Raw genomic sequence first — 17,077 nt, 5'->3', positions numbered from 1 at the left:
GTTTGCAATTACTTCAAAACAGTCTGTTTGTAAGCAGATTTTAACTTGCAGTGTTCATTCTGTTCATTGCAATCAAGTTATGGGAATAGAAAATTCGGAAAATTAAAGAGCTTTGTATGGGTCCGCCATGTATTAGCAGTGCTCCACTTTGGTACATCAATATGGCGGCCAAAACCGTGTGCGAGAACAAAGATCAGATTTTGCTACCAACGTCATGCGTTGCACTTCGGAATGCTTTGGTTTTTTAACTTATTATCATATCTGAAAAGCATTTTAAAAGTGCGAAGTAATTGGTTTCTGTAACATTTGAGATCACGTTGAGTTAGGCTGTCTGGAATTTTAAAACGCTATCTATGCAAAACAAAGCACTCTTCTGGCACAAAAAAAAGTCCTAGCGATAAGTGACACTGATGTGTAGAATATACTAAAAGAACAGCTCAAGTTAGAGAATAAAGCGAAAAAGTACATTTATATTCCGACTCTCAGGATCAAACTCATGCAAATTGCTACGCAACAGATGTTTCGCTTTCTTAATCGGTTAGTGAATTAACACCTTTCTTTACTGTGCTGGTGATCACGAACCCTGGCAAGTTAAGACGATCTTAGTATCAACTTCTCATCTTCGCTGGCTTAGGTACAGTAGAATGTCACTATGTCTCAGATAACTCGTACAATGCATATGGCTGCTTCGAATTTCTCGAACTGAAACTTCATCTCATGCAGCCGTTTTATGGCTTTCTCAGTGGTACTCGGCTATTTCGAACGATATGAAAGGTTCCTGTCCTATATCTTCACTCCTTAACTAGAATTGAGATGAAACATCAGCCTTTCAAAATCAGAGAATAGTCTGGGCAAAATTTAGTATAGGTCCATTTTTGAGACCTTTTTCTTCTATGCGAGTGCTTTTTCTGCCCCCAAACTGTATTGCCCTGCATATCAAATACTAACCGTACCTTTCAAGTATACGATGTATTTGTCCTGCAATCGGCACTCTTTATCTGCTTTTTCGCTACTTAACTAGAAACCCGTTTAGTACCGTGGACGGTCGTTCGAGATTTGTCACGATATTTAAGGTCTTTTTTTTTTCTGATGTCAGAATTTCTTTCAAATTAAAGGATACCCTCGAAACTGTAAGGTTAAAAAAAAATCTAGTATGGTTTAATAAGTCTGAGGAGGCAGATTGTAAACGACAACCTAGAAAAATATTGGCCGTGTTTTATTTTTCTCAGTGATGTTCAGATGGTAGCCCCCAGAAACCCTAGTAGCTGCTTATGTTGGGTGGCTGCGACTTCGCTAACGCAACCGCGCGTGTAGCACTTAATTTCCGCAGGTTGTTATTTTCTTTCCATAACCCGAAAAAAGTAAATTACCGCAAAAATGTTTCCACAAAAATTTAATCCACAGTAGAAATATCACTACACATCATTATCATCTATACATGTGCATCAAAAATAATGTCATAACATAGCTAGGCAGAGCGGCGCAATCAAATTCAGTACACGTAAGCGCGCATCATAATCGAATAGTACACGCTGGTAGCGTGAGCAGATTGCTTCGCCAGAAAGCACTTTTTTTTTCTCGCGCGCGGGTTTTCATGTACATTTTTGATTTACATTTCCACCGGCCCGGAAATGTTATAAAACAATTGGTTCATGCTTTTAGCTATGCACTATCGAGTTATGGTGCACTTGGGAAGTTTCGAGAGCACTTAGTTTCGAGAGCACTAGAGTTGCTTTCAGCTATCGCCGCGAGCAACTCTTACGCTTCTCTCGTGCTCTCCAAACTTCCAGCGTCCACCATAACTCGATAGTGCACGCTAAAGCATGAACCAGTTTGTTAATTGGTGCTTATTAAAACGTCTCTTTTCGAATGTTTGCGATAACTCGTATGAAATGGAACAGAATCGAAGTTAATCATAATCCATTAACAGATCAGTCAACCACTCTAGAACAAGACGTTATTGCAATAGATTGACATTTAGTTTGACACTTTTCAACGTGGTGTTTGACCTGTATAATTGAAACAGACTTTATAAAAATCGCAAAAAAAATAATAATTCCATGGAAGAAAAACCATTTTACTAATCGCAAAATACAAAAATGGCTAATCCGAAAAATTGAACTCCTGAAATTTTTTTTAGTAGTGCTACACGGTCGGTCATTTAGGGGAAAACAAAGACCAAAGCTACTAGATAATTATATTAAAGTAGAAATTAGACAGAATTAAAGAGGATCTTTTACCGAGGAGGAAAGACTAAATTCCTATTTTTCGTTTAAATAATAAGAGATGTTTTACTGGTCAGTATAGGAAGCATGAAAAAAAGATGAGTGTGCTACATAAGTCATTGCACCAGGTGAGAGGTGCGTACTCCTATACATAAGCTATGAGGGTATATGTGCCGCTTTAAAAGGTACGGGTTTCAAGCAGCAACGTTTGGAATAGGGTACACATATACGTGCAAATTACCAATTGTCAACAAGGGGGGTATGTTATTTGTAAAGAGGCTCCATTCTCGAGAACATTCAACAGATAGACGATATTCGAGATGCACGCATCGACTAAGGGATCCTTCATAAACGAGACCTTGGAAGATGATGAGGCGACTTCAGTGGGAACCAAGCCATCAGAACAGGAAAAACTGGAAAGAAACACCGCAGAGAAGGAAACTGGCCGTGCAAACGTTGCACAAGGATCAAATCGTGCCTTGTTAGCGCTGGTCATCACTATGTGCTTAATTTCTCTCGTGGTTCTTCTGCTGACATTATTGATGCTGTTCGGGAAAATAGGCGACGGATGTGGCTGCTCCACAGACGAAGGTACAAAAGATATTGAAAGTACTTAGAAGCATTTATAAAATAGTGTAAGTCATTTCTGTATTTCTATGTCAGCGGAAATCAGCTGCGGCCTTTAAATGCAGTCGAGGGCGATGGCTGAAATAAGCCTAGAAAAAGCTGCAGACTTTTTATCGAGCATTCCCATGAGATGCTTCGTTTACCAGTTTTAAGGTGGTTTAAAAATCGTCTAATTCACAGCACAACACAGCATGGCAAAAAAAGCTGTTGCAAAAATGCTGCACGTACTTGAACTAAACGAGTTTGGCACACAACTGCAGCATAATTTTCAAAAAACGTTGGAGTTGAGCAGGCTTCCGAGCATTTAATAATGTTTACAGAACTAAAGAATACTTTTTAACGGTTCGCACTATCAATAATTGGCCTGGCACTGCGATTAAGCAAGCATTGGAGCGGCTTCTACCAGAAATTCAGGTTAGTGGCCTCTGATCATCAATTTGTATCAAGTATAAAAAATTTTAAGAAAATTTTAGGCTTGAATTGATTTCGATGACCATAAAATTTCTGCACTTCTGCGTGTTCATCGATTTTGCTGAAACTTGGTTCGGGTATGTTTACAACAATATAAAATAATCCCAGAAATTTAAAAGAAGGATATGGGCAATAACTTGGGCATTTACTTTCTACACACTAGTGTGTAGAAAGTAAATGTAAATAAGGTTATTCCAAATCAAGATGATGTTTAGTAATTGGCTTCGACGAGCAAAATCTCTCAGAAGTTTCACTGGCTGTTATTTTGTTAAAAAAAGATGGCTCCAGTTAAACTTCAGTAAGTAGTAGATAAAATATGAGCGGGAGATCTGTATGGGCGTTTACAATGGCGAGCCGATAGGCGAGCCATTGTAAATGCCCATACAGATCGGACGCGAATATTTTATTCTACTTGTGAAATGAAAACAATAAATTGAATACAAAGTATTGTTATGCGAATCAGTACAGATCTGTATCAAAAGTTAATGAATACTTATTAGCTGAGCAGGAGTTTGTATCAAAAGTTAATTCTATTGTTTGATTTGTATTGGGGTTTACAGTTGTGTACATGTGGTCTGAATATGGTACTGGGATTGGTTTGCACCCTCATGAATAGTTAATGAATTTTACAACATCAAATAAAATACATTTTCCCCCAATTGATATCTGTTTGAATTCTAGCATATAATCGCTGAATGATAAATGAAGGTTTCGTCAAAGTATTTTAGGCGTCTCTTGAAAGCCGAAAAAGGTATGACACAAAGTTTCTCTTCGACAACTGCGCCCGGACAAACTGCGGAGCCACTTTATGTCGTTTGTATCGTTCAGCTTCGATAGATAAAAAAAAGGTAAAGTCTGTCTCCGAGCCATGAGGCCCATACAGCCGGAGTTTATCCCGGTTTCCGTAGCATTAAGCGACTAGGAGTATTGCTACTCCCCCCTGGATGGGATGCTAGACCATCGCAGGGTTACCCCCCCCCCCCCCCCAGCAGTAAATTCGCCGGTACCCATTTATACACCTGGGTGGAGAGAGGCACTGTGAGAGTAAAGTGTCTTGCCCAAGAACACAACGCAGCGCCCCGGCCAGGCCTCGAACCCGGGCCGTTCGACTCGGAGTCGAGCGCGCTAACCATTAGGCCACCGCGCCTCCCACAGCTTCGATACTGTCTTCGAATGACTTAGTACCGAGCAATAACAAATGAGCATTCGCAGTTTTATACGACATTATAAGAAATAGAAAACATTTTACTTGTTTCTGTCGAGCTATAGAAACATGTACAAGAGTGGAAGTCTGGGAGAAAGGCAAACGCTGTGGGAACACGAGCCACCAGCGAGGGTATACACAGCTTTTTCGACATCTCCAAAATTTTCACGACTGTTTCTACTACTCGACAGAAATACTGTGAGAAAAAAGGAAAATCATTCGTTTATTTTTGATTATCAAAAAGCAAATTATCTTTGCTCTCGACATGATAACATCCATAGTTCGTGCTTGTTCTGTTTCTATTTAGTCTGTTTACAATAGCTGTCAAATTTCTCGCAAGCTTATTGGCTAATTTTTTCGTTAATAATTGTACAGACACATAGATGACGAAATCGCCCACGGATATTGAAAGTTTCGCCTCGCTGTTTACAGCTTGTTTATTTAGCGCTGTTAGGTCTAGAATAACAGACAAATTGCATCAAAACGACAGTTATTGTTATTTATAGAGTAAAAGAGCAAAATCGCTTAAGATGACTTTTAATTCAGAATAGATTCAATGTTTATTTTGAGTTAAGTTTGAGTTGTTTAACGTAGTTTGAGAATGAGTTTTGGGATGATCAATAAGAGGACAGACGCATAAAAAGCGTGCGTTATTTTGTTAAATACATGTAGAACGAGTTTTAGCGTGCGCTTTCTTACAGGTTGTTTTCGATATCTTATTACATGTATTTCAATTTTTAGCTTCTTCTATTTCCGACAAAAGCCACGCAACGAATACAGCCAAAATAAAGACCCTTGAGGAGAATATCACAAGCCTTCAACTGGGTCTGGTAAGGACACGTACTTTGACTAAAATATAATATCCTACAATCACAAATGGAATAATTGCTCTTCACAGAAAGAGTGGGATACTAAGGCCTTCTTTGTTTTGGGTGACACAATAAAAAGAACAAGGTAGCACGAATGGCTTAGGCACGTGGCCGGTTTACAAGTAAAGGAATAATAGCGTGAAATAGTGATAACGACTTTAAAATAACACGGGCCATTCGGGCCATCTTATGTTCTTTTCTTTTCTTTTCTTTTTTTATTCTGTCCACCCAAACCAGTTACTTAGACTCCGATCCGCGCGACAAACAACCTAGTCCTTAGTTTTTTCATTTTTCAAGGGCAATTTTTGAATTCGATACTTCTCTAACTCACTAGAGCATTACTTCATTGATTTTCTTTTCTTTTAAGTTACAACGAAGTGGGTCGTGTTTAGTTTCCGTTAAAAAAAAGCGATTGCATCTGATCACATGATTAGTAATAACCCGAAATTCAATCAAAGGCTCCTTAGAGCTACATCATGTTTGAATCCGCCTTTTAATACTTTCGTAAACTTTGCGATTCACTTGAATACATATAAATAAAGAAGAACTCAGAATTAATAAACTAGAACTTGAAACTTAACTAAACGGAATACAACAATTGAACAAGAATCGAAAAAATACAAAAAAAAAACGATTACTTACAAGATCTGTACGACAACTCCGGATAAACAAGAACTAATTTACAACCAAAGCATACGAAACTTTATACGGATTTAAAAACAAACAATAGCGCCAATGATGTTACAAAATTAACAATAAACGATTACATAATTTACTACGCCGAGAAACTAACTTGCAGAACAAATACATAATAATGAGTTACGCTTAACAAAGAAACCAAAACCGAACAAAAACCTGACGAGAATTAAAAACTAATTACAAAGCAAACACGCAAACACGAAAAAATTGAACGCTCGTGCAACAGCCACTTTGTCAGTGATATATTTTGCTCTCATGAGACTTTGAGCATGTTCAGTTTGCTGGATCCTTGACTTTAAAGGTACAAATTTGAATTTCGCTGCCGAAAGGCGTGAAATGTGCCTTTTGTATCAGAAGTTCTTGTTAAAGTGGTGTCCTTCCTTTGTTTCAGATGGAGCACCTTGATGACCTCGCAGAACTTAACAATACTGTTATAAAGGTAGAAAGCTTTCATGAACGCCGTTTCTTTGAAGGACATTATTTACTTTGCTTTAAAAATGGCGATTTGTCATAAACATAAGTTCGCCTTTCCCGACTGACGGAGCGACCCACCTAACCTAAACAAGATCAACATCTACTCACCTTTTAAACTACTACCCAACCTTTACAGAAATTAATATAAAGTCGTGTTGAGTCTGCAAGTCAACGACGCTCTCTCTTGTTTCGTTCACCGCTCGAAGCCTGAAGCTAGAATCTCGTTGTTCACACGAAGTCGGGGGCGGAAATAGGTGACGTCACCAATAAGAGCAGAACCCAAGAGCCGAGAATGTTAGGGAACTAGGCTGTGTGCAAGTAAGGTATTTTGAGTTGCGAACCTTGCTGTACAAATACAACACAATACCTCTTAACGAAGACGTTACAGCCTATTAAGAGACCTGAAATTTAAATCTTATTGTCACACTACCCAGGAAAGGTGTAACTAAGGGGTTATTAAACGGTATATCGTTTAATATCACTTGCTCCCCACACAGACTGGTCCAGAAAATTCATACCAAGGAGTCGTCCTACTAACGATATAATTTTTGATCTTTATTTAAAATACACTCACAGTAAATCACGTTAAAGGTTCGTTAACAAGTCTTTCTTTTTCAGCTTGATTTATCTGTTTGTATGATCAATTGATATGTTTGTTAAGTTTCTTCGTTCCTAACAGATTTCGGCCGGAGAGTAATTTATCAGACATTTAGATTAATTGTTCAACAAATTGACACAATGCCCACATATGGTCAGGACTTCCTTTTTATCGGTAATCCGTGAACATCCTGCGTTAGAGCTATTTCAGTTTACGTTGTCAGATGAAAGCTTAATGCTTAAAGACTTTGTTTTCCTCTCAGGAGGCTTTATTATTACAACTTTATTATTACACACAATGCTAATTACATAGGTACTACAGATAATTAAATAAATACATATTCACGCTACGTTACTTACATGCATACTACAAACGACAATTAAATTGTTGCAATAAAACTAAGAGAATGACACGCTACCGATGATGAGGTAATTTTTTAACTATGCAAAAAAATCTTTCCACTTAAAATTAAAATGAGCGAGTTTATTTTCACGTAAGGCGATGTACTTTTCGAGATCTATTTTTTCTCGCACGTAGACGGCTTTTCCCTGTAACCTTTACTTTCACCATCGAGTGGCTTTGAGTTTTAAAAAGGCTTTCAAAATTCAGTGTGTCTGAAAGTACCTTCTTTCCACTTGTTTAAAAAGAGAGAAAGCGTGAAAACTCGCGTTTTCTTGTCCATGTCATTATATATATTAGTATTCATCACTTGAAAGTGCTTTCTTCTTCTACCCATACTAACTTTCCGTCTTGTCTTTAAGCTTTGGTCGGACAACGTTAATTGAAATAGCCGAATACGTAGTTTGCCAAAATTAAAACAGTTATCCTGCTCAATGTTATGGTGTACTATCTGATTTAGCCAACCCGGCGTGCGGCCTCGTCGTCGTTCAGCGTAAATGGCGATATTCCAACGAATTCAACAGGAATATTGTTAAATATTTATTATTATTCCCATAAAGGACAAGAATTGCTTTATTGTAATAAATTATATGAGAAATGCATTTTTATCAAGAAGTAGTTTACTGGAAACTAACACGTTCGCGATGAGAGAAGTGTGGATGTCTCTCCTCTCCGTTAGTTTTTTAATTAATTCATATTCATTTCTTATAGAAAATACTTCCGATTAAATCAAAAATTTTATTTGAAAAGACTGCCTTTTCAGTAATCTGGGCTACCGTGTAAGTCAGAAAAGGAGATTCCTTTTTTTCATTTCAGCTGGAATACCTTGATGCTGTTTTGACTCGGTTGAAGTCCGCCTTGAACAGAACAAACACTGACCTTGCAGAACTTAAAAGTACTCAGACAAAGGTAAAGGGATTTCCCTAGTCCTTGCATTTAATTAAGAACCAGGTTGCGTTGTGGATGGAACCCACATTGAGTTTTCGTTCTATTAAGGCACAGCGAAATTATTTTGCTCTGTGTAGAAAGCCCGCAGCTAAGTCTACAGTTTGACATAATTTTAATTGGCTGTGACGTCATATGACGTCATTACAGCCGCCATCTTGGATCCGCCTTCTTGGATTTCACCATTTTCTTAGAAAGTCAGAAAATAATGGAAATTGATGCAAAATCAAGCCAGAATGCTTATGAAATGTAAAATTAAACAAATGGTATGGTTTCGTTTAAAAAAAAACTAGAAAAATAGAGAAAAATTTTAAAAATGAGGATTTTTGGCCAGACCTTCTTGGATGTATGACGTTGCCATGGCAATGTAAAATATCGTGAACACATGGTTGACATATTAGAATTTCCGCAAGAGATGAATGAACAGCTACTGAACGCTTCAGCATTGTAGAGTAAATCCTCTTTTCAAAATATAGAAAAAACCTGATCGGGGATGGCATCATTTCCCCCCTTGTACGTCCGAGGGTTAAGAGAAAACGAGAGACCGTTCGTAGTCTATCTAGTTTCTGTCCCTTTTATTGTTCCCCAAAAGAGACAGCTTGCAGTCTAGAAACTAGATCGTTTTCTGCTCAGTCAAGAGACAAGAATTGTTGTTCTTTACTTTTTTCTGGATGGAGCTTTGTACTGTCTTAGTTTACTTAGATCTCAACAACTTCATTTCACAGGAGAAAGTGATTTACCATCAGACCATGACTCCTACTTGGCTTGAGGCTCATGCGTCCTACATCAACAGTTATCGTACGATCACCACTGAACAGCTCACGTTCATCGCAGGTCCAAAAGAACGTCACGCCGCTCTCCTTAAAGTACCCATGATTCCTGCTAATGTGTTGCAAAATCCCACCCAGTTAACAGTCAAAATTTTTCTTTCCAATGATGTCAGTATCGGAACAAATGAGGACAGCGATATCAGATTTGGCCTGTCTGACGGGATAAACTTTGTTGGCTTTGTGACTGCCGATAAAAACAATTACCACACAACTGTCCCCTGTTTTGCAATTGAAGGGTCTTCTGGTACCACTTTCAATAGAACAAGCCGGGACAGCCCTTTCTCGACCAGACCAAGCGACACCTTCTACCCCGGTCAGTTTGTCATGACTCTCAAGTTGGATGCACATGAAAGCTGGGGCTCCTGCTACACTGCGCATGACGGGGGCTTTGTGAAGACCGCTGTCTACAACAAACGACTAATGCTCAGTAACGGACTCACTCTTGAGGTTTACAAAGACAACATCGATGAGAGGTACGGGATCAAGGTCATCGAAGTCACTATCGTAAAAGATGTTTAGTGTGAGAGCGGCACAAAAGATGTTTTAAACAACTTACTCAGTATATACACTGTGTGGGAAGCAAATAAAACTATATGTTAAGATAAATAAATAAGTAAGTGATAAACTGAGATGAATGTTAATAACAGCTCCGAATTCAGTGGAAGTTTAAGAAGTTACGTCGAGGATGTTTCACCCACTAATGTAATAATTAACCACTAATCTAATGTAATACTAACCACTAATGTGATAAATATCAACCACTATAAATGTAACACTAACCACTAATGTAATAAATATCAACCACTAATTTTTTGTGTGATTTGCGATTTTTTTTGCCATATGATCCTTTAAATCTTATAAATCAAATTCACTTAAATCCCGATAACCAGAACCCTCAAATCGAACTTCCCGCTAACTCGAACCTTTTCTGATTCCCCTCCAGGCTAACTTAAACTCCTGACAAATCAAACCTTTTTCGATTTCCCTAGAAGGTTATCGGGATTTAACTGAAAGATGATACATCAATGGTCACAAAGTTATTACATTAGTGGTTACAAATTTATTACATTAGTGGTTAAGATTTTTATTACATTAAAAGATAAAAAGTTAATACATTAGTGGTTAGCATTTTATTACATTAGTGGTTAGTATTACATTAGTGGTTGATATTTATTACATTAGTGGTTAGTATTACATTAGTGGTTGATATTTATTACATTAGTGGTTATACATGAGTGGTTGATATTTATTACATTAGTGGTTAGTATTACATTAGTGGTTAATTATTACATCAGTGGGTGAGGAGAATGTCTTAATTATTACATTAGTGGGTGAGGAGAATGTCATGTTAAAATTATGTTGATTCTGGTTGTTTTCAATGTAATTTATGTTATTCTTGCATGTTGAAATAAAATCGGCGTGGAAAAATGTAGAGCGTTTTCCTGGTTGCAATTTTGAATCATTTACCACACATCAACCCATTCTGTAGTGCGTTTGTGTTCTTTGAAGTGTAAAGGAACACAACACAAGATGGCGGATGTACAGAACACGTTTTATTACTATGAGCATGCGCCCAATGTAGACCGCTGACCTAAGCTTACAACAAATGCTACATCCCCCTTTTTTTACGAACGTTACAAAGGTATAACAAAAACAAACCGAGACTTAATGACTGAACTGTGACTAAGCAAAATGGTCCTTAACTTGTAAACTCAACAAACAAAGTTAATATAAGTATACTAAGAGTTCACACTGTCTCTAGTACTTAACATAGGCTTTAAATCTCTCAGGCTCACGGATTGTCCTACCAGATCGAGAGGTAGTAGTCGTTGGCGTTACAACCGGTTGCGTTTCAGGATGCTCAGGGGTAGCTGCAACAGAAGTTGACTCTGATCCTGTTTCGATTAGGTCATCATCAGTTGTGACATCTTGTGTTTGTGACTCTCCAGTCTTTAACAGATGCCGACGATTTCTTCGGTACTCTCCATTCTCCGTTTCCACCTTATAGGATCTAGGTGAAGGAAGAACTTGTGTGACTCTGGCCGGGTTCCACTTTCTGCCTTCCTTTACTCTCACAACCTCACCTTCCTTCAGGGGTGGTAATTCCTTAGCTGTCTTGTCATGGTGCATTTTCTGCTTTCTTTGCCTTTCCTTAAGTTTTGGGAGCACTTCTTCAGGGTCATACAGTTGGGGTTTCAACATATCCTCAGTTACAGGGATGGGGGTTCTCAGACGTCTACCCATAAGCATCTGAGCTGGCGACAAATTTACACCTTCCAAAGGCGTATTTCTGTATGAAAGAAGGGCTTTGTATGGGTCATCAGCCTTCTCCAGCATAGCTTTGAGGGTTTGGACCGTTTTCTCTGACTGACCATTAGACTGGGGGTAGCCAGGACTAGATGTGACATGCTGAAAACACCAATCTTGTGAAAACTGCTTAAACTCCTCAGAACTGTAACATGGACCGTTGTCAGACATGACGACTGATGGGACACCATACCTTGCAAATTGAGACTTTAAGGCTGTAATGACTGAAGACTCATAGAGTTAAGCAAGGTCAGTTCTGGCCACTTGGAGTAATAATCAATGGTCACAAGGTAGTTCCTACCGTTTTTGTACAGAAGGTCTGTGCCAACCTTAGCCCAAGGCAGTGGCGGAATCTCGTGTGACTTTAGCGGTTCAGACTGCTGACTTGGCCGATTCTCTAGACACACTGAACACTTCTTGATCTTCTCAGTTATTTCTGCAGCCATGCCTGGCCAGAACAAGACATCACGTGCTTTCATTAGTGTTTTGTTAATACCCAAGTGTCCATCGTGTAATTTCTCTAGCATCTCTCCCCTTAGACGTTTGGGTGTGAAGATCTTCTGGCCCTTCAATACCAACCCATGGTATACAGTGAGCTCATCCCTGTAATTCCAGAACTCCTGCAGCTTTGCTGGCACCTGACCTCTCGACTCTGGCCAACCGGACAAAATTACTTCTTGCAGCTCAGGAAGGATTTCATCTTTTTTAGTTTCTTCAACGAACCTGACCAACTGTGGGTCTGAGATCATGTGTTCCACTAAGTTTACATCTAACTGTTCAGCATTCGTCAGCTGTTCCTCCAGATGAGCTCTGGACAGGGCATCTGCTAAATGTAGACTTACACCACGCTTGTAGACCAGGTTAATTTCTGGGTAGCGTTGGAGTTGAACAAGCATCCTTTGCAGGCGCAATGGTGATGCATGTAAGGGCTTTTTGATGATTGACTCTAAAGGCTTGTGATCCGTTTCAATAGTGACCGTACGACCCACGATATACTCTTGGAATTTCGCACACCCGAATACCACAGCCAAGAGTTCTTTTTCAATTTGGGCGTACTTCTGTTGGGTGGGCGTGAGTGCCTTTGAAGCGTACGCTATGGGTTGCCCTTCTTGAATCAGTGCTGCACCCAGACCTGTTGAGCTGGCATCCACTTGGAGGGTTAACTCTTTCTTAGCATCGTAGTACCCCAACACAGGCGAGAGAGCAAGAGCTTCCTTGACTTTCTTGAAACTGGCCTCGTGCTGCTCTTCCCAGTGCCACTCTACATCCTGATGTAACAGCTGTCTTAGGGGTGCAGTAAGGTCTGACATGTTTGGAATAAACTTGCTGACATAGTTAACCATGCCCAACAGTCTCTGAACACCAGCCTTGTCAGCCGGCCTTGGCATCTCGACCACTGCTCTTACTTTCTCTGGATCAGTCTTCAACCCATCCTTTGTGAAAACGTGCCCGTGAAACTTCACCTCTTCCTGCTCGATATGACACTTGGACTTCTTTAATCGCAGATTGTTGTCTCGGGCACGCTGCAAAACAGCCCTCAGATGGGTATCATGTTCTTCCTTGCTGCTTCCATGCGAAATTATGTCATCCATGATAACTTTGACTCCTGTGAGCCCTTCGAACACTTGCTCCATTCTGCATTGGTACACTTCTGGGGCAGACTTGATACCCATTGGCATCCTCAGGTAACGATACCTCCCGAAAGGTGTATTAAATGTCAAAAGTTTGCTACTCTCCTCATCCAACTGAATTTGGTAGAAAGCCTTTTCAGCATCCAAGGTTGAAAACAATGTAGCTCCTGCGCAACTGGCTGTGAAATCTTCCTCTAAAGGAAGTGGGTAATGTTCCCTCTTAATGGCTTTGTTAAGATCCCTTGGATCAAGGCACACCCGAATGGACCCATCTGGTTTATCAACACACACAAGACTGCTAACCCAATCTGCTGGTTCATTTAAGGGCACTTTCTCAATTATGCCAACACTTTCCATGCGGTCTAGCTCTTTTTTCAACGGGTCCCGTTTTGAGTGAGGAACTCTTCTGGGTGGGTGGATGACAGGTGGGACAGAGGGGTCAATGCTGATGTGATATTTCCCGGGTAGGCATCCCAGCCCTTGGAATACGTCTGGAAATTCATCCAGGATACTTCTGCTACTGATAGTGTTTATGCGTTGTATTAGACCCATCTGTTCACAGGAAGCCCGACCTAGGAGGGGAGTATAACTGCCATCTACTACTTGAAATAAGACTTGATGTTTCTGCCCCCGCACACAACATGTCAACTCACATTTTCCAACTGGTTTTATAGAGGTCTTCGAATAACTTTCTAGTCTTGCAGAGGATGGTAGCAAAGGCATAGTTGTGATCTTGTCATACACAGTTTTTGGCAAAACATTACACTGGGCACCAATGTCTAGCTTAAACACCTCTTGAACACTGCCAAAATCTACTGTTTCAACCCAGTCTTGGTCCCCCGAGTTGACTGAACCAATAAACATAGTCTCAGAGTCAGAGTCAAAATCATAAACTGTGTTTACCTGCTGTTTTTGTCCTCCTGGGCTTTGGCACATCCTTGCAAAATGATTCATCTTCTTACACTTGTGGCATTGTTTACCAGCTGCAGGGCATAAACCTCTCCCAAGCCCATGAAAAATACCACAGTTCCTGCAACCAATACCACCTTGAGGCTTACGACCTGAACCGTCTACTGAATCCACTTTCTCAACTTTGCTGCTCTCGTCCTTTAAAGTCTTCATATGTTGTTTACTTGTTTCGGAGATACGTGCGGCTTGTAATGTTCTTTCGAGATTCTGATCTCTTTCCATAAGTCTCTCCTTTGCACTCGGGTCCTTGAGGCCCAGAACTAACATAGACGTTACCCAGGATTCTTCTTTGTTGCCGAGATCACAATTCTTGGCAAGTGTTTTCAAAGCGCTGCAAAATTCGTCGACTGTCTCGCCGTCTTGCTGTTTGCGTTCGACAAACAAATGGCGATTAAAGTGGATTGATGTCAATGGCGCACAATAAGCCTTGAATTTCTCCTCCACTACCGCTATTTTGTTAAGATCACCTTCGTTTTCCCAAACGAAATTTGAATAGACCTCCACGCATTCCTTTCCAAGCACATGGAGCAACGTGGCGACTTGAATTTTTTCATCCTTCTTATCGAGACCACTTGCCACTTTGTACAACTCCCAGGACATCTTCCAACGCCGCCATGCCTCGGCTTTATTCGTCGCCGCACTCAGTATGAGAGCTTCAGGCGGTTTTAGGTGCTCCATCCCGCTTCTGACACCATGAAGTGTAAAGGAACACAACACAAGATGGCGGATGTACAGAACACGTTTTATTACTATGAGCATGCGCCCAATGTAGACCGCTGACCTAAGCTTACAACAAATGCTACATTCTTCTTAGTCATTATATTACCATACCCGACCAGATCCCCTCCCTCTCACCCCAGCGACAAAGCGATAAAATTTTATTGCTTTTATATACTTCAGTTGATATAATTAAGGTTCAGTGCGAAACACGGCTTTAGTCTTAAATTTTACAAAATTTCATTTCATTGTCAAGGTGGTGATTGCGGGTTGACGAGAATTAAGGAATGGATCTTTAAGGGGAAGTTATCTTGAAATATGTACTATGGCGAACCACTACTATGGCGACCCACATCTTGATGATTGTTTACATAACAATTATCCCGTGGTTCAAAAACCAGGTGTACAGCCCTTTTCTCTCCCCCGGGGGCAACCAAACCCTAAGGCTATTGTGATGGGCGACGATATTCCCCTACCTGGCAGGATTTCGCGTTAAAATGTTTTACGCTGCGCATGACGGAGGTTTTGTGAAGACCGCTGGCTACAACAACCGACTGGTGCTCAGCAACGGACTCACTCTTGAGGTTTATTAAGGAACCAACGACGAGGGAGTTGGGATCAATTTCATCGAAGTCACCGTTGAAGAAGATGTTTAGTGTGAACAATCAGCTTGTCAAGATTTGCTGAACAGCTAGCCCAGTATACACCGGGGGTTAAGTACCAGTATAGCAATTAAGGAAAACTTTTTACTTATAGTAAAAATAAATAAAGAAATTACTAAATTGCAGAATCAAGGACAACAGCTTCGAACAAAGAGGTTTAAGAGATAAGTCTTGTTAAAATTATGCCATGTTATAACCCACCCAGTAATTTTTGCGCGCGTTCATTGGATTAAACGCATCACGTGGTATCAGCGAATATACCCCGTCCGATTTGATATCCGTCGCCCGAATTTGTAGGCAAGCACAAAACAAACGAATGAAGTCACCTTATTCAATTCTAACTTTTAATAAAATCACAGAGTTAAAAGCTCACGTTAACCAATCAATTACATTTGTTTCAACCACAAAATCACTGTAGGTTTTTCCTATAAATTTACTGTGATAAAGCGCGTTGTGGAACTTAATCGGAGGGTTATAAAATAAATAAACCCCTTATAGCTTGCTGGTATATTGGAGGATGCCCTTGGCTGAAAGATTGTCCTCAAAATTTCACAGCTGCCCTCGAAGCTTCGCTTCTCGGCCAACTGTTTATTTTTCGTACAATCTTTCAGCCTCGGGCATTATCCTCCAATATACCAGCCGCCTGAAGGGGTTTATTTACTAATTAAAATTATAGTGTTGTTTTCATTGATAACTTATGCTATGTTTGCAATTGCTTGCTGAAATACCACCGGCCAGCCTCCGAATTAAAACACCACGACACAGGATGTAGCAAGGTGACCTTCGCTGGGTTTCATGCCTGCTATCCAGAGGTTCAGGTAATTGGTGCTGACACACAAAGACGACAAGCATGTTTTACCTCTCTACCAGACCATCACATTTTGGGTGATACGGGGACGTTCTAGTCTTGGCGACGCGCATAATACATCGCATAGACTTTGCACGAGGAATACTCTCAAAGTCCAAATTAAATCAACGACTAGCTGTTGGGAGTCCGAAGGTAGTGAGAATGGAGGGTGGAGATATAATTAGAGATTGAAGTTAAAAATTTGTAGACGGACACCAAACAATCTCCTGACAACCTGGGGTGCTCTTGCTTGGGGGTCAACTATCTGGTGGTGTTTCAAAATTGTTTTTACTTCAATCCCTTCTTTAAATCTCTTTAAATCCCCTCAATTTGTGTGCACGGGGATCGACTGAAACAGACCACTCAAAGCAGCTGACTGTACTAAAGAACTTTATAGAAATAGCGCGATACGTGAATAGTTTTTTAATTATTATTATTTTGAATTTCTTATTTACAGTTTATTGATACCTACATAGCGATACATTAATATATTACATCTAAATGAGAGCCTCTAAAGAAAACTTGCGCAAATTTGTATTTAGATAGCTGCGCTACCAGCTATGTCCGCAAGGTGTAAAGGCAAGCTTATAAAACCATCCCACA

At 40.0% G+C, this 17,077-nt stretch overlaps 1 protein-coding gene across 5 annotated transcripts in view; it reads left to right on the top strand.

Moving 5' to 3' along the window:
* LOC144635213 (uncharacterized) overlaps positions 1–17,077 on the top strand; it is a 70,046-nt gene that overhangs the window by 2,438 nt on the left and 50,531 nt on the right. For 2 of the 5 annotated variants that reach the window (XM_078494300.1, XM_078494304.1), the window contains exons 1-3: positions 8–2,816; positions 5,269–5,357; positions 6,487–6,534. In XM_078494300.1, the coding sequence (XP_078350426.1) occupies positions 2,546–2,816; positions 5,269–5,357; positions 6,487–6,534 (408 nt within the window). In that variant the 5' untranslated portion in view covers positions 8–2,545. Of the gene's footprint in view, positions 1–7; positions 2,817–5,268; positions 5,358–6,486; positions 6,535–8,382; positions 8,476–9,236; positions 10,549–17,077 lie in introns of those variants that run through there. The other 3 variants (XM_078494305.1, XM_078494303.1, XM_078494301.1) reach the window with 3 other exon arrangements.

The sequence above is a fragment of the Oculina patagonica genome, chromosome 13 (assembly GCF_052425735.1).
Source record: "Oculina patagonica isolate OP01 chromosome 13, crgOcupat, whole genome shotgun sequence".
Taxonomy (NCBI): Eukaryota; Metazoa; Cnidaria; class Anthozoa; order Scleractinia; family Oculinidae; genus Oculina; species Oculina patagonica.
The sequence above is the reverse complement of the archived record's forward strand: the minus strand, read 5'-3'. Positions and strand labels throughout refer to the sequence as shown.